Raw genomic sequence first — 20096 nt, 5'->3', positions numbered from 1 at the left:
TGCGGGTAAAGCCAGATGTTATCTCAGAAGATGTAATGCTGTGAAAGAGGTGGGACATTAGGACCAGGTATAAAAGTTTTGTGCAGAAGAAATGACTTGTTCTTCTTTTCATCTCCTGCCAGGCAAGCAGAACAGAAGACTAGCTTTGATATGTCCGTTCTCTCTTTACCATCTATTGTCTCAAAATAGCATTAGCTGTTAATCAGATGAGTATAATTCAAGTGATTTGATTATGTGATTTTTATAATTTGATTTTAATTTGCTTTGCTCCTGCTAAACATAATAAAATATGCTGAATGATCAAAAAGTGTAAATTGAGAACTTTTCCTTTTTAACCCCCTTATGAATCAGAAAAGATATAAACTTTTCATTGTTATTACAGCACAGCCTAAAGACTTAACAGGTACCATATAAGTTACCAAGTGCAGGGGGACAGTTTGGCAAGCACACCTTCAGAGGCAGCAGGATCGACATCTGGAGGGCTGAGAAACAATTAGAGCTGGGTGAGTCTCCTTTCTGGCTCCAGCCAAGCTTTGCGTTGCCCACTGGGTAACACTCACAGAGACTATGATTTTTTAAATAGAAAACCAGTTCCAGTTCCTGTTTTGGGGCTCCCTATTTGAAGATCCATAACATAATAGTTAAGCTGACAATTCAAATCACAATGACAGTGGCAGAATTCTATATAGTTATTTTAAAATACACTTCCATGCATTGAGGTTTCACAGGACTGATAATTTGTGTACGCATTTGAGTTTTGCTGCCACACGAGGCCTGTAGAGTCTCCCGCCTTTGAGCCAGACACACCTGAGGATAATCACTCACCTCTTGCTGAGCTGTTGGAATAGTTAAAGTGTTTTTGTCGGCTGGTGGATGTGACTGTACTCACCGTGGCATCTCTTGTTTCCAGGTGGATTGCGGAAACGTGTGGAGGGAGCAGCGCACTGTTGTACATAGGCACCGAGGAGGACAAAACTTCACCACACATCAAGGAGTAAAATCACAGCACGGGGATTGGGAACCCACGCAATGTTTCATAGTTTCTTTTCATTGTAAATAAACACATTTCATTCAGAAAGACCTGCATTTGGCTCCTTCTTCAACCAACCCTGACACCGCTATTATTTTTTCATCAATTTTTCAACTCTACATTAGACCTGTAAAAACCTTTTTCCGAAGTCATTAAGGTTTTTAGAAAAAAAGAAAACAACACTAAACATGGGTGGTTAAAGGTTTTTTAATTTATTCATCACAGAGTTAAAGTGACTGACTGACGATTCATGGTCTGAAAAACGAGAAAAAAAGTTTTGATTTATGTAGTGTATTCTGCATAGGTTACTTTGTGTAATGAAAAATGTCCTTACTGTTTTTCAAAAATGCATTAAGAGTGGTAAAAATGACTTTTATGCTATGAGAATTGAGACAAGTCGACTGAGAAAAACTATAAAGTCACTTCTATTGTAGCTTTGAAAATTGGATAAACAACACTGGATGTATTTGGCTCACTTAACTCTTTAAAAGAGAGTTTAAGAAAATATACTCTGAAGAAAGAAATGTGCCAATACAAAAACCACACAAAAGTATAACTACAATAGAGTATTGCGCTAACATCTGTGCCGCTAACTTCATAGACCTGGGAACATGCTTCCATCTGCTGGCAAAGATTAGTTACTGGCAATATTTTCTCCTGCTATAAGCATAACCCAGTGCCCAGATTGTGCAGAAGGGTGGCATTAATAATATGAAAAGCAATGGATGTGGATTTTTACAATTGCATTCATAAATGCAATGCCAAGAATGGATCTGATTGGTCCTACATCCCTCCTGTATCAATATGACAAAAGCAAAACATGCCACAGACATGCCAGTGAATATTTTGGTCTAACTCCCAAAAACTTGCATACGTCATTGAGCTGACGGTACCATGGGAGGAAGCAATTGAGGAAGCGTTTAAGCATAAAAAGCTGCGGTATGCCAACTTCGGAGCTGAGGCAGAGGACAGAGGCTGGAAGATCAAGGTGCGCTCGGTGGAGGTGGGATGCAGGGGCATTGTTGCCAGTACAACAGCAAAACTGCTTAGAGAGATTGGGATCAGAGGACAGGTGCAACAGCAGGCTATAAGAGAATTAGCTAACACTGCTGAGAGGACCAGTCACTAGCTATGGCTAAAAAGGGCTGACATCACTTGGACAGCTAAGGCAGTCAGCTAACTGTGAGAGAAAAGAAAATATTCCGCTCTTCTCCCCTCTGCTCTTCTTCCCTTTTCTGGGAGGCAGTGGGGAGGTAGAGCGTACAGCCCGATCCGGCGGGGGGGTGTGGGAAGCCAGATCGGGCGCCCCCTTCCGGCTCTCCTCTCTCCTATCTCCTATCTTACTGTAGAAACGGTAGAAAACTAAACAGAAGAAGGAAGAAGAGAAATAACAATTTGACAGCCCTGCGACAGACTGGCGACCTGTCCAGGGTGTACCCCGCCTTTCGCCCTATGACAGCTGGGATAGGCTCCAGCGCCCCCCGCGACCCTGAAAAGGATAAGCGGAAGCGAATGGATGGATGAACAAATAAAGACTTTTTTTTTATAATCAACGTGCTGTTTAAAAAAAGATTACATTAATCATGACAGACGTAGAAGAGATTAAGTCATGAATGTTGTTTTCCTTGGTTGCCCTTATTAGCAGGTGAGGCCTCACTCCCGAGGCGTAACATGCCGACGTTTTGTCACGTCCCGCGGCGTTCCTGAGGAACGCAGAAGGTCTCCTTTCGCGGTACGCGCCGGGTTATGGCGGAAATCCAGTGGAATGACGCTCCCGGAGTAATAGACGTTCCAGCCCTGTATTCCAGCCCTAACCATAACCTTATTCCTGACCTTAACTAGAAAGAGAGAGCATATTTCTCCTGTTTTGGCTTCCCTTCATTGGCTTCCTGTTAAATCCAGAATTGAATTCAAAATCCTGCTCCTCACATACAAGGTCTTAAATAATCAGGCCCCATCTTATCTTAATGACCTTGTAGTACCATATCACCCTATTAGAGCACTTCGCTCTCGCTCTGCAGGCCTACTTGTTGTTCCTAGAGTATTTAAAAGTAGAATGGGAGGGAGAGCCTTCAGTTTTCAGGCCCCTCTTCTGTGGAACCAGCTTCCAGTTTGGATTCGGGAGACAGACACTATCTCTACTTTTAAGATTAGGCTTAAAACTTTCCTTTTTTCTAAAGCATATAGTTAGGGCTGGACCAGGTGACCCTGAATCCTCCCTTTGTTATGCTGCAATAGATGTAGGCTGCCGGGGGATTCCCATGATGCATTGAGTTTTTCCTTTCCAGTCACCTTTCTCACTCACTATGTATTAATAGACCTCTCTGCATTGAATCATATCTGTTATTAACCTCTGTCTCTCTTCCACAGCATGTCTTTTATCCTGTCTTCCTTCTCTCACCCCAACCGGTCGCAGCAGATGGCCGCCCCTCCCTGAGCCTGGTTCTGCCGGAGGTTTCTTCCTGTTAAAAGGGAGTTTTTCCTTCCCACTGTCGCCAAAGTGCTTGCTCATAGGGGGTCATATGATTGTTGGGTTTTTCTCTGTATCTATGAAGCGCCTTGAGGCGACTTTTGTTGTGATTTGGCGCTATATAAATAAAATTGAATTGAATTGAATTGAATTGAACTTTAATGATGTTAAATAGCGTGTTTCCAAGCGATTTGAAGAAAAAGAGCGAACATGTGTCGATTGAGTCCAGGCGGTTCTCATATTTCCTCATTTTTCTGAGGTCGTCATTTAGGAACGTGTTGGGTAGCTGAAAACGTAATATGTTGACGATTTGTCACCTAGCATAAAATGTTACGCTTTGGGAGTGAGAACGTGTTGAGGTGAGGAATTAAAAAATGAAGAAATTACACCAGATCTATAACATGTTAGTTACTTTAATGTAATTACAGCACATATCATCTGGAAAATTCTAACTGCACTGCTAATATTACATTTTAAATTATGCGTTATAATTTTATTGCAGCCGCTCAACTTCCACAACTTAATATAACACAGAAAAAAATACAGTAGGCTAATGCAAACATGTTTGGCAGTGTGTCTCCTTCCTTGACCAGAGCAGACTGGATTTGTATGGTGAGTTATTCTTCTGTCAAATGATTGTCAGAATTTTTTTCTTTTTAAAAAAAATAAAATAATTCCATTATTAAACTTTATTTAAAAAAAAAATCTTGTACCTCCACCTAAAAAAACTTTTTATCTCTATATATGGTAAAGATTCATAACTGTGTAATACATCCTTAAATTAAGATTATAAGAACTTAGAAACATGCATATACTACTAGTTGAGAAAAAGTGTCTGTCACTTTATTCATTCTGAAACAGTCAGTTAACTTTACTGGTTTAATTAGATTTTATTGTGAGTGTTGGAGTCTGTCATCACCGTGTTGCTTCATTCTAATTCATGCTTTCATTGTCCAAAGCCTCACACGGGCTTTACCGTCACGGCACAGCCAGTACATCTCTGCTGCACGAGTCTCTGAAGCTATGAGAGAGATGACACTGATTACTGACAAAAGTATGAATAATGCATGTTGTGCTTTTTTTCACTGTAACATTTAGTGTACATTTTAAGAATGTTTGTACTTACAAGTGATGAAATTTCTGATATCGCTCGTTCTTTGGTTTCAAAATTAGATAGTAAGGACACTTTTAGGTGAGCAATCGCTATTTGGGCAGAAAGAAAGAAATACACATTTAGAATGTAATTAAACCTGCAAACTAAAGTAGTTGAAACATTTGGTGTTTTGCCACTTTTTTCAGAAGTGACACATACAATGAAGGAATCTTTGTCTAAATGTGAATTTTTGATATAGCTCTCAAATGGTGACAAACCTATAGCTGAATTACTAGAGGTGGGAGAAAATGTTGAAGAAAGACTGGATCCTGAGGTTGTGGTCACATTAAGTGGTGCAAGTGTTGTACTGTTTGCTGTTGTGAAAGAAATCATAGACAAAGAAGCTGTTATGATATTTATTGAAGCTGTAGCTTTTTGGTAGTGCAGTGGAAACATCTGTAATCAAAATGTAAATGTTTAAAACTGTGTATATATTTCTAGTCTCTGTGTTTTTCTTCACTTACATTGTTTACAGGTTGGATTATAGTCAGGACAGCAGTCACCCGCTGTCACACAGTACTCGTCACAGTAACACCCTCTTCGGCAGGAGTCGTTGCGCCCTGGGCAACATAGAGCTGGTGGACCCGAACAACCTGTAGCAACTGCAACACATAAAGACCGATATAAAATATGCACTGTCTGGCAGTATGCGCGAGGTGGACTCATGTGAGCTCATGCACGGTATTATTTAGAAAGCATTTCTAACTAGCTAGAAAATGTTACTGTTAACATATTTTTAACAATCAGATCTATGAGGCAAAAGAAGTTTGTATGAGCTTTGTAAGTTAATATTCATTCTTTCACCTTTATTCTTTGGTACAGCATGAAGTGTTGAAGGCAAGCTTTCTTTTAATTTCTTTAAGGATCCCTCAGGAAAATGAGTGAAAGCCACTGTCTAATGAAACATTTCTAAAGATTGGGAACCTTTGCTCCAGATTACTTTAAAAACTGACAACAAACAAGCTTTGGCTCATTATGACAGAAAATGTGAAGCTTTTAAAGATTTTCAAAGATAGTAATCCAGTGGGGAGGGCCAAATTGGTGGAGAGAAGAGCCAGAACAGGAGACATGTGGACAAGCAGGGAAAACATATGAGGGGCAGCTAACTTGAATAAATATGACTTTTTCAGGAAAACAGTAGAAGATGTTAGGAGTTGGGTTCTGGTTATGTGGTGTTTTTGTCTGTATGTGTTTTTGGTGCCTCCCTTTTTGTATAGGTAGGCGGGGCAGTGAGTCACTGAACCTGGCACACCTGTTACTCATCAGCTGCATTCTTCAGAAGTGTTCTTTAGGAGCTACCTCATTCATTCATTTCATTTCATTTATTTGTTCATTTTCAGGCACAACAAATACCTATATTGAACATAAAATGCACAAAACAAAAAACAAAAATTGCCTGAAAAAGGAGTGGGACGAAGAAAACTTATTAAATCCCACCCCTATACTCACTCATCAACAAAAAAAAACAATAAACTTCCCGCAGCTACGCCCATCATTGCATACAGACCCATCAACAGCCCCGGGCACATACAAGCATCTAAACAGCAGCTCGCAAACAACAATTAGAGCCTTCATAACTGAATACAGAATATATAAATTATAAATTGCATTACCACAGGTAACAGGCAGTAATAACTACAAGTAACAAACACATATACGTATACCTGACAGAAGACTAGTGTCGGAGTATTGACGTTTTGGGAGAGTCTGTAATTCTACCCCTGCCTGCTGGAGCCGTTGGATTATTTCTGGTGACTGTAAGGAGTTTTGTTTCCTCCCCAGGGTTTTCCCTCGTCTGGTTTGTTTCCATCTGGTGGTTTTGGCAATAAACAGTACCAAGTAGGCTCTTCAACTCTCTGTAAAGTCTACTTTAAGCTTTTGTCGGTTATTAGGCAAGACCCTCCTAATTCTCACGTCCCTCTCCTTTTTTAGATCGAGTGCACTACCTGTTGTGTTTCCGTCACCTGCACGTCCTGGCTCCGCGTCCCCATTCATACGCTATTATACATACTTTGTCCTTGTAAAACCTCCCCATCACTGTAAATAAACTGTCTTCACCGCAACTCTGCCTCCGTGCGTTCTGCTCCCTGGGTCCAATTTACAACAATATTAATTTAATGATTTATATTTGGACTATGACTGGAAATGTAGTAATACGGGGGTGACAGGAACACAATTTAAAAAGCAAATGTATATGAAGAAGAAGGTTTGGCACAACAACAAGAAACAATCTGTACCTGTAGGTGCTGAAGTGTTTAGACTTGTTGATGTAGTTGCAGCAGTGCCGTTTGTGATTGTGAGGGAAGCAGTTGAAGTGAATGGAGTTATAGTAGTAGAGTTTCTGTCCGGCGGGCTAGATGTTGTATTGTCGCTCGTTGTGTTGACTGCAGTGACTAAAATTGTGCTGTTGTCTGCTCTCGTGAAGACTGGTAAGTGAAGATAGGGAAACAGCAAAAATATTATGAAACATTAACTGTCTTTTGACATGGCTACAACAGCATACTTTACAGAACACTGAAAATACACATTTTTTCTTAAGTGATTATACATGTTGTGGAAAAAATGGCTCATTTAGGAAATGTTGCTGTGGTAATAATGCAAATAAGACACAACATTAAAACCACTGACAGGTGACAAGAATAATTTCTGGCATTTATATTCAGGCCTGATGTACCACACACCCAAACACCAATGCAGAGCACATAAAACCCTTATTGCCAGCTCTATATGTGATAGCAGTGGCTTCCCCCTGCAAGAAAACGTACATGACACACTGGAGAAAATACTAAGGAGTCCCCCCAGAGCCCTGTAATGGTGTCATTTTAAAATTATACCAGTTACAGCTGCAGTCACAACTTAATGTTTATTGTTATGTACAACTCAAAAAATGATATATTTGAGTGTAGCATCAAGTTAATTAAACTTCTGGATATTGATCTGGTCAGCAGAAAGGATCTTTAATCAGTCTCAGCTGGCACATTAATACATGGCACTGCATTCAAGTATGAGCATTACCAGTACCATACAAAACACTGTAGGACACTCCAATAACTGTGTTGATATCACAGGTAAATGATTTCAATACATGTGATCGGTGTGTTCATATGCATATGAACCTGCCAGACTGGTTTGATAGTGTATGTTAATGATAAGACCCAATACAATGCTTTTACAGTCATCAAAAAATGGCAGTGGATCTTCTACCTCTCATTCTAAGAAATATACCATTTACTGAAGGAACTGTTCAGCACAACCTTTGAAAGTGTTTTACTCTCTCAAATAATCGTGTTGCTGCACTGTGGCAGACTCCTATTTCAAACAGTATAATAAAAAAAATTCTCCAGATTAATCCAGATTAATGTCAGGTTATATTTCATCTGTTACACTTGCTTGCTATAACATTGTTTCAAAATCCGGTTTGCAAACATTTCCATCCAAGACAAACCAAAGCAAAAGACAAATCAAAACAAACAAACACAAAATCATTTTTTTTCACTCAAAAAAGTGAATACTATGATAGAGATAAAGTACACTGTAATATCAAATTAGTTCCCAGAATGTAAAAAGAAATGATTAAAAGTGAAACTTAATTAAGATAAGGGCAACTTATTCTTTCTGAGCAACCATGTTTAAAATCACAGCTCAGTTTCCTGCTAAATTTGCTTTGTTGTTTCATGTAAGCTCCTTAACAGACCACTTTGAAAGTAATATGTCATCTCAGCTCTTGTGCCTCTGCTTATTCACCCGAGAAAGAGATAAATGCTAAAAAATACAACCTGTAAAAATGAAGGCAAAAATAAATAAGACTTTAAATCCTGGGACAAAGTCAATCATTCGACTGACAGAAGCTTCACAACAGGAAGACCGATTGCTTGTTTAACGACCGGCACCCTCTTCTTTGTCTACAATAAATTTATAGATTTCATTTAAATACAGATAAACATCGAACTAAATACATAAGAAAAACATAATACATTTATAAACAGTGTTCACTTTTTTGGTACATAACTTAGTCTGATTTATGCTTTTCTGTAAAGAATAAGATGTGACTCAGCTACTTATGTGCATTTATATTTATGGGTATATGTTTTTTGGCTTTTGAAACCGGGCTGTCGCAATAAAAAAGAAAGAAAGTGCTTTTAAAATGAAAAACAAAAACAAAACAAAAACAAAACAATCACATGTTACTCACCCCTGTAAGGAGGCAGAAAACCTGTCAGGAGTGTGAAACACCAAACTAATGCAAACCAATCCATGACTCTTACTGTTTGGTCAATTGGAGGGTAATGTCATTTCTAAGTGAATCACATTGAGTTATATAACACATTTGACTTCCTTGTTGATTAACTGCCTGTTGTGTAACACAGTTAAGACTATAGGCATGTTAGAAAACTGTTTCTTCTTCTTGCTCCTATTTGTAAATTGGGTGTGATTTATCATGCAGAGGAAAATATTTTAACAGAGGATTTTGCTAGCGTCAAAGGAAAATTACCAGTGATTAAAATAATGAACACAAACAGTAATTCCATAATTTTCTAATAATATTCAAACTTATTTCTCGCACTAGCCTAATCCTGAAAAACAAAAACAACTTCTTGACTGGACCTCAGCGATCAAATTTGAAGCTAGAGGTTATAGGGTTTCAGTTTTATCATCCAGAATTTCATAAGTACTACGATGAGGCTGTACTTTACTGTGTGGATGTTCTGGAATGTAGACATAGGTGTACTATTACTGCAGCTGGAGGCATTTTCAAAATGTGGAGCAGCCAGTAATGTGGGGCATTCTTGAAAATTATTGGTTGTCTGCTTTTTCTGTTGCCCTGACACACTATAAAAACAATTACTTAATAATTGGAATAAACTTTTTTGACCAAGAAACAGATTGTAAACTCTTTTGTTAAAAGCAAATTCATTTCTCAGAGCATGAAATGGTGATTGACCAAGTAAAAAAAAAGGAAACAACACAAGTAACAATGGTAAACTCGCAAGCATAAAGTTGTCCGAGCGCCTGCTGTCAAGCCAAACAAACCAAACCTCTGGCTCATGCTCAGCGGTACCACTCTCTTCGATGCCGCTGCAGGGAAGTCGGACTCACCTGAGCGGCATCCACGATCACGTCTCGCCGGCTTAAAAATCTGCAATGGGTCCTGGGTTATTGTTGTTGTTGGAGTGTTCAGCTGCAGCCGTGTGTGTAGTAATAAAAAGTGCTGGACGAGTCTGCTGTGGTATGTTTACAGAGGCCAACTGGGAAATTAATATTTTCAACACACAATTTATTTTGTCATAATAATTCGTCATCATCATAGCCAATATAACCAGAACACTTTATATTATGCAGACTGTCTATGACTGTTGTAGGTGGTGAGCACTGTCAGTAAGCTAAAACAGATTTAAACCCATTGGAGAAACTTCTTAGGAGTTCCCCCAGGGCCCTGGAGGTGTAAGAGTCACATCAGCAGGGGTTCAGAACGCGTGATCATCACATGGTTCATGCAGACTTCAGATAGTTCCTGGAAGTGCTTAGTTCGAACATGTGAATGTGGGGAGACAGAACTCTTTTTCCAGTAATTAGTAACTGAAAATAGTTTTAAAACCAGAATTAAGTGCATGCTGTCAAATCTTTGTATTTGTGTTCATAAGTTACATATTCATGGTTTAGTATAAACACCAAGCCTTACCTGTATTCTTGGAAAACTTCCCTTTTGCATGCTACAGCTTTTTCTTTAACATTTTAAGCTTACCGATTGGGGTCACAACTTCTTTATTACTGTTATATTTTCATGAATAGAATAAATGTTTCAAAGTAAATAGTTTTTTCATTGGATTTTCAGTAATCCCAAGATAACTAATACTTTAAGTAATCTCAATTATAAATTAAGTTTAAGCCTTTCAGATGTATGATTAAGAAGTCTTCAGATTTCCATACATTCCATTCTGATCTATTACCAGAAGGTTTTTTGTTTTTTTTTAACAAGAAATGTTAAACATTAAGTTGGGGTTCATAATACATAGTTCATATAAACTTTGGATAGCTTTCAGAAGTGCTTCGAGTATATTTTTAATGTGCAGAACAATTTTTTCAATAATTAGTAGTCAATAAATGCACCGAGCTACAATAGCTTCCCTAACACAGCGAAACTGAGTATTAGCATGACTAGCAAGTCCTAACAAGCCTTTTTGACACATTTTAAGCTTACATTACCACAGTCAGCAGGCTTCTGTGGTTAAAATGTTTTGTATGCTAATCATTAGTAGTCACAACCTGATATTTATTGTTGTATTTTGATTAAATTGAATAAAAACCTCAGTAATCTTAATAACAATATATTTTAAGACTTTCAGGAACTGACTGATGGGTAAAGTTTCAGCATTCAGTGATACACATTAAACTGAATGCATAACAGATACAATAATACATTTATATAACATAAGCATTTATATAGCTTTTTGTAAGTATAATTTTGTCCCATTATGTAAATAAAAAAGTAAATAAGTGATGCAGTTTTGTGCCTCAGTTAATTATTATTAAGTGGATTTTCCCTGTATTCACCATGTGTATTGGGTTTGTTGATATTAAAACATGGATGATGGCTCATTTAAAATGAAAAACTAAATATGTTACTCACCGCTGTGAAGAGGCAGCAAAGCTGTCAGAAGTGAGAAGTACATTGCAAACCAGTCCATGACTCTGACTGTTGAGTTGACTGTAGCCAAGAGTGGCACAGTGTCAAATTAGAGCAAACTGCGTTACGCAAGTGAGGAGGCATTTTTACTTCCTTGTTGACTCAAGAGACGACAGACACGGGTGGAAAGTGTTGACTTTAAACTATTCACCAGTTTTCAAATTGTGTTTTTAAAGGCCAAGTAAAATCAGAGTTAGGATTTATATTTTACACAAATTATAAATCAGTTTTTTGGTAAATTCTAAATGCTACTCCCACAGAGGATAATTATCTTGTTAAGTGTACATCCTTACTGGGTAAGGCTCGGGATACTGTGGCTCCTCTGATAAAAAGAGCCTTAAATCAAAAGTACTTGAATCCCTGATATAACTCTCAAAAGCACATGCTATAACAGGTAACCCATAACCTGGAGAGGAAATGGGGCCTCACTAATTTAGCCTTTCTTTAGCCTGGAAAAAAAGAATAAAATAGTTTTTTGCTGCATAAAAAAAGCTCTCTTAGAACATCCAACTCTTCATTACTGATTGGAGAAAATAAGAACAACCCGAGGTTTCTCTTCAGCCCTGTACCAGGCTGACAAACAGCCAGATCTCTGTTTGCCAAGTGTTCCTTTAATCGTAACCAGTAATCACTTCATGAATTTCCTCAGAAACAAAATCAGTACTGCTGTCCAGCTGTTGGGTGCTCATGTCACATCTGTCCACCCCTTTTTAAATAACACTCTAGTTTTCACACAGTCATACTCATCATATACATTTTTTCCCCTGTCTGGCAGCTTAGACATTTTGATAATACACATATACTGTAATAACTGAAATAACACTAATAGAAATTAATAAATAAACAAAAAACCAAACAAATGAACAAAAGGAGACTATAGAGAACTTAGAGTTCTGATCTTGGAAAGGCAAAATGTGTTTGGCACAAAATTGCATTCAGATCATAATTCTGATTGCAAAAGTTGCCAGACAGGACAGGTTAGAAAATTGTTTAGTTGTCACAGGTAGTGTTGGAATTCCACAAGAAAGACAGTTCCCTAAATGATACATTTTGTACACTTTTACCAGTGTTTTGAACTTTCATTTTTGTTATTTAATGTTTGATTTTTAGTTGTGAAATTTTGTAGTTTTGTGACATTACAGTAGAGATTTCCTTGTTGGTTTCTTTAGTTTATATACATGATATTCCGACAATCTACTCATCAGCTCCAAATGTAATGTTTTGATTTGCAATCTAAGTCCTTTCTGCTGAATGCTTAGTGTCTAACTCTAGCAGTTAAATTTTGGTCACTTTAATCTCACCATAGCCTGGTGCTTTCTCTTATCAGTTTTTCAGAGATACTTACCCAGTTGAACCTGAAGCCATCCTGCCTTCCTCCCGTCAACCTCTGTCATTCTCATGAGAAGTTGAAAACCAGCTCGAAAAATGAAAAAAACAAAACAAAACAACAACAACTGAGCATCCTGGTACTGGTCCACACTGCCACCAGTGCAACCGCCTCAACCTGGGGTACATCAAACAATTTTTCTACTAAAGAGTTTTTTTGGTGCCCACATCTGGATAAGAACACAAAACAAGAACATGTTTCAGCATGCTCAATCTATGCAAGAAGTGGCCCCAAGCTTCCTACAGGACATTTATAAACATTATCAATTTCAAATCATATTACTCAGGTTAAGCATTGGATTTTGTAGCAGGTCTCCCACTAAAAACGAACAGATTATCTTCAACTCCCCACTTCTTCTGACACTGCTAAGATCCCAGCTAATCATGTGTTCAGGCTCTACAGCATTCCATCCAACAAAAGGCCCACAATTCATCTCCCAGGTTTGGAGGGCCTTTTGTGAAGCCCTAAGTGGTAAGGTCAAACTTAAAGGGTCAATCAGGAGGTAGGAGTCCCCTGATGTGTTATCTTCAAACCCATCTTTCTTGACAACTCAACCGGCATGGATGGAATATCCCCAAAGCACACACACTTCCTCTTCTGTAAGCCTTTCTTGTCTCAATGTTTCTCTAGGATACCAGCCAGTTTATAGTCTCAGACACAAGACTGGCAACAGTGACAGTAAAGACAAATCTTGTAAGTTAATAACGAATCAAGTTACAGGACAGACATGATCATTAATATGTAAATATATGCTGAAGATGCTGTGGCATTTGTTGTTGTAGTTTCAGTATTACTGCTTCTTGTGTTGACTTCTATGGAAGTTAGGAAGGTTGTTTTTGGTTAGAAAGGTTGTATTTGTTTATCATATATGTCAAAATACACAATGGATATTGAATAGGACAGTGGTAGTCTGAGGTTGTGTTGCCAATCAGTAGGGGGACCTCTGGATTCTGAAATGTTGCTGATGGCTGCTGATGGAAAGAATGGTGAAGATGGGAACATAACAAAACCATTACTTATGGTAAGAGTATGTGGCATCTGATGGCTACCATAGTGGACTTCCTAGAACAGTAAAATAATACACATCACCTTCTGTCATTTCTCTGTTAAAGGAGTGTGTTGTGTATACTTTCAATGAAAGTAATAAAAAAAATAATAGCACACCAAACAAAAAAAGTAACTATTTTCAAACAGTATATTCAGTTTTTTTTAATAGAAAAAGGTTAAAAACCTAACAAAAGAATAACGCCCTAAAAATTTAGAAATACTTTATGTCATTTTACCAGATTAACATCAGGTCATGCTTTAGTTAAATTGTTTCTGCAACTTGGATATCAATACAGAATTGGCTTCTAAACTTTTCATCACTTGCATTTAAAAATAGTAAATATGTTTTCATCACACTGACTATGTGCAACTGTGTGCAGCCTCACAGCTCAGTTTCCTGTTATATCAACTTTCATATCAACAGTTTTGTACTTCTGCATATTTAGACTGATCTAATAATTGAAAACTACACAAGCATAACAAATCAAGTCTATTAGGCAAACAGAAGATTGATAATAATGCACAGCAATTGGAATACATACAAAACATGAAGTGAAGTAATGCTAGATTAACCTATCAGAATCCGAGCACTTCATTAATCCCAGAAGTAATCGAATTGTCACAGTTGCTCCTAGACAGTAAGTAATACAACAAATTATGGAGTTAAAAAAATAGCTCTAATTATAACTATCCCACTATATTGCAAAAAATTAAATATGGCTGACATTGAGGTGTGTGAATGAATATTTGTGTTTCACCTTATTTAACCGTACTGATATCTAGCTGTAACTTTCCTGAACCAAGCAAGAGTGTGAAGATTTAGAAACAAACTAGTTATAAACTGTGTTCAAGGTCATGGCCTACTCTATGTGTCTTCATTATCAGGCCGGTGCCTACATGACTGTGGGGAATGAGCTTCCTACCACTGAACACATAAAGATTGTATCCACAGGATGGTTTTAAAGGAGCTGTTATTATTTCGTCTGATGGTAATTGACCACTTTGCACAGGTTTTAACTTTCTATCTCTAAATCTCAAAAAATCCTTTTTCCACAACAAGGTGCCCCTCTCACCAAATTTCACTTGCTATTTTCTCTGTAGAGGGTGAGCTACTATTGCACTGTGTACTTGTGCTTTAGATGGAGGAATTGTAGGCGAGGGAGAAAGGATTTCCTGTGCAGTTCAGTATTGCTCCTGTGACTGTTTAGCTCATCATGGAGATATCCAGCATTGTACTGTCCAACCTGCCTCTCCAACACCACTTTAAGAGAGTCCAGCTCCCCTTAATGTGCCTTGAGGATCAATTTATTGAGCCTGTTGGCATCTGTGAGTAAATAATTTATTAATTTGACTTCTTGTAGTCTATACACATTATCCACGTCTTCAGGTTAATGGCGCTCCTTTGCCATTTAGATTTATGAAAAATACCAAAACTTGGCAGTACCAGTACTGAGTCATGCTGCTTTTAAATATTAAATTCAAAGATATTTTACTTGCCAAGAGAGTCTGCAAAGGATCAGGATCAGATGCAAACCAATTCCTGACTGATAAGTCTGGTTAACACACACAGACTCTGGCGCAATGCCAAAGTATAGTTACCTTGACATGCTGTAAACCTGAGGACATTGCACAGATACATGACTGATTGCAGACTGTACACATGTAGGGAATGCTATTACAGCTACAAATGAATGACAACACGGTGACACAGATTTAATCATTTAGCAGAAAGACTGTCTGTAGCACAGCCAGGTTGTTTTCTGAGTAGACGTTTGTTTTTGGTTTTTTTGGCATATCCCATATCCACAAAGTCATTTCAAAATTGATAAGAATTCAAATAAAAATAGTAATTCAAATCCTCTCTGACGATCATGATTAATTTATTAGATAACTATTAATTTTAGCATACAGTCAGGCTGTCCAGCTCTTTGGATCTTTTTTTTAAACAGCAGCTAACGTTTATCTTTGGCATCCTCCTGTAACAAAAACAGTATCTTTACTGTTGCCAGGATCGGGGCTTTTTATTATCTCAAACACAACACACAAGCTAATGGGATTCACATTTAATAGTATGGTACTGTATTTGTAAGTTATCGCATGTGCAGTGAGATATGCACTATCTCACACGTTTCAACTACCTGGTGTTAAATGTGACTGTTAGTATTATAAAACTGAAAAGCCCATGCTATTAACCTTGAAGCATCGACTTTCAAGCCTCTGATATCTTGAATCTTATGTAATTTCAAAAAATTAATTTGTTGTTGAGAATTTTGCAGTTTATTGTCAGAGTATAGCTGGTGCTGTATCCTGCCTGCAGTGACTGCTGCAAATCCCATTTCTCAGGTGGGTTTGACGTGTTGAACCTTGAGGACACAGCGCTCACAGTTCAACTGGAGAAGGATGTTGGACAGGAACTGTGAGAGAGGAGATTATCAGTGATTATAAAGGCATGCCGCATCTGAGGCTGTATGATTTGTATTCAGAAATTGTTTTTCCTTACACTGGATAAAGCCTCTAAGATCACATCTTTGTTATCCCGATCAGAGGAGGAAAGTGAAGCTTTTAGATGAAAAGTCACTGTTTGGAAATCTTAAAGCAAGATACAAATAAAAATACACTTATTTAAGTACTGCAGATATTTGATGTATATAAATGTTAAAATAGATATATGGACATTTCATTGACTGTACCTTTGTCTGAGCTTGTGTCAGTTGTGGAATCCGTGTTTTTGTTGGAAATGCCAGCAGTGTTTCCACTTCCTGGGAAAGATACAACACCCCTGTTATCCAGATTTGCACAGCTGTCTAACAGTCTGTATTCTTAAAAGACTCTATCTAATGATTTAAAGCAGGTGTGTCAAACCTGCCAGAATTGGCCTGGCAAGGATTCCAATCCAACCCACTGGATGCCCTTGGAAAATGTGAGGGAGGACTTAAATTGTGGACTTTTACCTGTATTTTCATGTTTTACAACATTTCCTACTGATAGAATCGAATAGTTCTTTATTGTCATTGTACATGTACAACAAAATTGTGGAATTGTCATAAATACTTCCTTGATGGCTTTTCACATTAAATCAAAGTAATTATGTAGAAGATAAAGAATTAAATGTTAAATTAAATGTTTTTTCCACTACTTATACTAGAAATTTCTAGTATAGGCAGTTTTTTTCTTTTTAATGGATCCACAGCAACAAAAAATAGAAAGAAAAAAGAAATGCTACCACAACTACCCAACTTTTAAAATATCTTTAATTGGAGACAATTTGGGATTCTATAGTAGGAAAGTATGTTTCTTGATATACTGATATACTGCTGTTAATAATTCCACCCATGCTTGTCCTACCAATGGTTATGAAAACTTCTGTCATGATATACTGTAGGGTCATTCAAACAATGACCAACCTGCAACAGTGGAGACTGATGTTATGAGGTCATCTAAAGGAATAGATGCAGTAGTGCTGCTTTTTTGGCTGGTTGGTGTAGAATCAAAGACTAAGGTTGTTTCGATATCTGCTAGCGTAGTGGTGGTGCCCGCTGTTGCAGTGGAGATGACTGAAGATGGTTTCTTAATTGCTAGTGTAGATGTATCACTGCTTGTCTGGTTGGTTGCTGTAGATATTGGCACTGTGGATGCTGAGGCTGTGCTGACATTAAGTGTGGATGCTGCATTGAGCACTGGTGTGGTGATGTTTGTATCTGTATATATTATATTGTTGTTTCCAGTGGCTTGTTTTCTTGTTGGTACTTGGGTCAGAACTGTAGCAGAGAAGAAAGAGTTGCATTATAAATATTCAACCCTGAATCCACAAATTCTTACTTGTGAATGCAGACCTTGCTATTTTGCATGTTCACTCGCACTTACATTCTGTACAGGTTGACCTGTAGTCACGGCAGCAGTCACCAAATGTCAGACATATCTGATCACAGTAACATCCCCTGAAACAACTGGAGTTTTGTCCAGGGCAGCATAGCACTGGTGGACCTGCACAGTCTGGAAACAGCACACACACCACAGCTTCTGGCATAAAACTGCATGATCAGCATGGCACATATTTGTAATTTTGCAACATGCTATTTTGAAATATACTAGTAATGTGTAAAAATATAAAGTAATGATCTCACAAACAGTAATCAAAAAGATGAATAATATTAAATACAGAATAAATGCAACTGTAATAAATTTGGTTGTTTGTGTGTTGTCAGATTGAGGAATTTCTGAAATGCTTTGTGGACAGGCAACAAGGTGGTTAGGGTTCAGGAGTGAGCAAGGATCACTAAATGGAATGAGAGCGGTGAAAACACTTCATTAGTTCCACATTAGATTGACAGGTGGTGACTGTGGAGGCTATTTGAGTATAATAAACTGATTGTCACGTTCAAGAAACCAGTTGATGTGAGCTTTGGGACATGGAATGTTATCCTGCTGGAAGCAGCCACCAAGATATGGTCATAAAGACATGGACAGTACTCAGGTAGCCTGTGCAGCAGCCTGATCAGTTCATACAAGGCCAGATGGAATCATGCTTTCATTTTGCCTATGTCTAAATGTCACAGTAGAAATGGGACCAGACATCTAATCTTCTTTTGTCTAATTTTGGTGAGCCTCTGAATCATAGAGCCAGTTTTCTGTTTTTAGTTGAGAGGAACAGCACTTGGTGGGGTCTTCCACTTCTGTAACCAACATATTTTTGTGCATTCAGAGATGATGTTCTTCACACCTTGGCTCTAATGAATGTTTTATTTGAGTTGCTGTTGCCTTAGCATCAGCTCAATGCAGTCTGGCCATTCTCATTTCACCTTGGGCATCAACACGGTATTTTCACCCAGAGAACTGAGCAAAAATCCCTTCAACAGTTTCACTGGATATTTTCATTGGGTATTTTCTTTTATCCTGGAATATTCCCTGTAAATGTAGAGATGTTTGTATAGGAAAATTCCAATAGATCAGCAGATTCTTAAAATACTCAGACAGTCTGTCTGCACCAACAACAATGTCACATTCAAAGTCACTTAAGTCACTTAAATCTCCTTTCTTCCCTATTCTGATACTTGGTTTGAGCATTGTCACCATGTCTCCATGTCTTCTTGCTTTCTTTGAGCTTTCGCCATGTCTACCTGGTATGCCTAACAAAGTGGCTTGTGAGTGTACTTGTAGCTTGAGTAGGTGACAAAAATCAAATTCATTATTGTGGGGTTTAGATATAGGCAGCGTCTGTCGCACTGAACACAATGGCTAATTGTACAAAGATTGTTGTGGGTATTACCTGTTGGTTTAGTAGTTGGAGCTGGTATTTGGGCTAGAAAAATGGAAAGACAATGACAACAATATAAAAACATATTTATATTAAAGAAACATGTTAAATTTTAAATACATATTCTTAACATACAGTTATGACTTAATTTTTCTTGCCCAACAGGTACCAAAAGTACGAGGACTTAAATACATAGTAATGATATTACTTTCCTGCCAGTTTGAAGGTTCTTCTGCATCTGTACATTGCCAGACTGTAGCATAATGGCCTTGGCATCAGCATCAGCTCAAGCACCATGATAGATATTTAGAAATTCAGATCTACTCAGTCCATTCCTGAGATATGTATTCGAGCACTAGAACCAGCTAAAGGAGGCTCAGCACAGGGAAGTAAATATCATCATCTGTCACTAATAGCAGCCTCAAGCTCCAAACCATAAAACTAGTAGTGTTAATGCTTACAAACTCAGTCTAATCTTTACTAGTTAGAATAGTTTGCTTGCTGTTTTTGTTAGCTACTTAAGTGAAATCCAACAATACCAGAATTATTGACCATGCATTCACCTATATATCCAGGGACATGAACTCAAACTATCAGTAACATTAAAGAGGATCCACCTGAAAACACATCAACTAATTAAAAAAATCTAAAGGATCTAAAAGTAGGTTCTACTCTTGTTAAAACAGCAGTTTGAAAGTATATATAATGTCTCAAATACATTTTTGTAGTATGAAATAATTGTGCCATAACTTTTTGAAACTGTTAAATAGTAGCCAATAGGCATAGCTTCACTTACCATCACAGAGAAACCTTAAGAAAAGAAAAATGCACAGAACAAATACATCCATGGCTCTATGTGGTGTTGTAACACTTGAGAGTAAGGATTCCACATAAACATGCCCTCATACAGATACAGACGAGCTTTTCAAGCAAGAGCAATCCTATTGTTTGCTAGAAAAAAAACAATTACCTTCCTTATCCGTATCATGTTACAGGTTTTGTGTTATTTGTTTTTCCTTTGTTTGGGTTGGTGTTCCTGCTGTACTGCAGGTGGTTAATGGGTTGTACCT

The 20096-nt window shown here is 37.8% G+C and overlaps 2 protein-coding genes across 2 annotated transcripts; both read right to left on the bottom strand.

The window, feature by feature from the left end:
• Positions 1-3895: 3895 nt before the first annotated feature.
• LOC146687779 (uncharacterized) lies at positions 3896-11371 on the bottom strand. The gene is made up of 6 exons (XM_085439807.1): positions 11282-11371; positions 6891-7079; positions 5118-5255; positions 4872-4967; positions 4627-4703; positions 3896-4521 (listed from the first exon to the last, which is right to left on the bottom strand). The coding sequence occupies exons 1-6, from the start codon at positions 11337-11339 to the stop codon at positions 4462-4464; spliced, it is 618 nt and encodes a 205-aa protein (XP_085295933.1). The 5' UTR covers positions 11340-11371; the 3' UTR covers positions 3896-4461.
• A 2565-nt stretch (positions 11372-13936) lies between these two features.
• On the bottom strand, positions 13937-19669 carry LOC146687778 (uncharacterized). Its single transcript, XM_085438998.1, has 6 exons — positions 19039-19669; positions 17637-17765; positions 17177-17530; positions 16463-16531; positions 16273-16361; positions 13937-16186 (listed from the first exon to the last, which is right to left on the bottom strand). The coding sequence occupies exons 1-6, from the start codon at positions 19109-19111 to the stop codon at positions 16112-16114; spliced, it is 789 nt and encodes a 262-aa protein (XP_085295124.1). The 5' UTR covers positions 19112-19669; the 3' UTR covers positions 13937-16111.
• Between the last annotated feature and the right edge of the window lie 427 nt (positions 19670-20096).

Source organism: Copadichromis virginalis, linkage group LG18 (genome assembly GCF_057382275.1).
Source record: "Copadichromis virginalis isolate Kocher_CV1m ecotype Utaka linkage group LG18, C_Virginalis_male_GT1.1, whole genome shotgun sequence".
In the NCBI taxonomy this organism is placed as follows: domain Eukaryota; kingdom Metazoa; phylum Chordata; class Actinopteri; order Cichliformes; family Cichlidae; genus Copadichromis; species Copadichromis virginalis.
This window is presented reverse-complemented; position numbering and strand designations above follow the sequence as displayed.

Bases quoted from the DNA above. Each gene is read 5' to 3' on its own strand.
- LOC146687779 (XM_085439807.1), bottom strand. From the start codon at position 11,339: ATGGACTGGTTTGCAATGTACTTCTCACTTCTGACAGCTTTGCTGCCT. The intron at 7,080-11,281 runs GTGAGTAACATA...TTCACTTACCAG, and splicing joins TTTGCTGCCTCTTCACAGCG to TCTTCACGAGAGCAGACAAC. The intron at 4,704-4,871 runs GTTTGTCACCAT...CTGCCCAAATAG, and splicing joins CTCTAGTAATTCAGCTATAG to CGATTGCTCACCTAAAAGTG.
- LOC146687778 (XM_085438998.1), bottom strand. From the start codon at position 19,111: ATGTTTTTATATTGTTGTCATTGTCTTTCCATTTTTCTAGCCCAAATA. The intron at 16,532-17,176 runs GTTGGTCATTGT...TATCTTTCCCAG, and splicing joins ATCAGTCTCCACTGTTGCAG to GAAGTGGAAACACTGCTGGC. The intron at 16,187-16,272 runs GTAAGGAAAAAC...CCTCTCTCACAG, and splicing joins TCTTAGAGGCTTTATCCAGT to TTCCTGTCCAACATCCTTCT.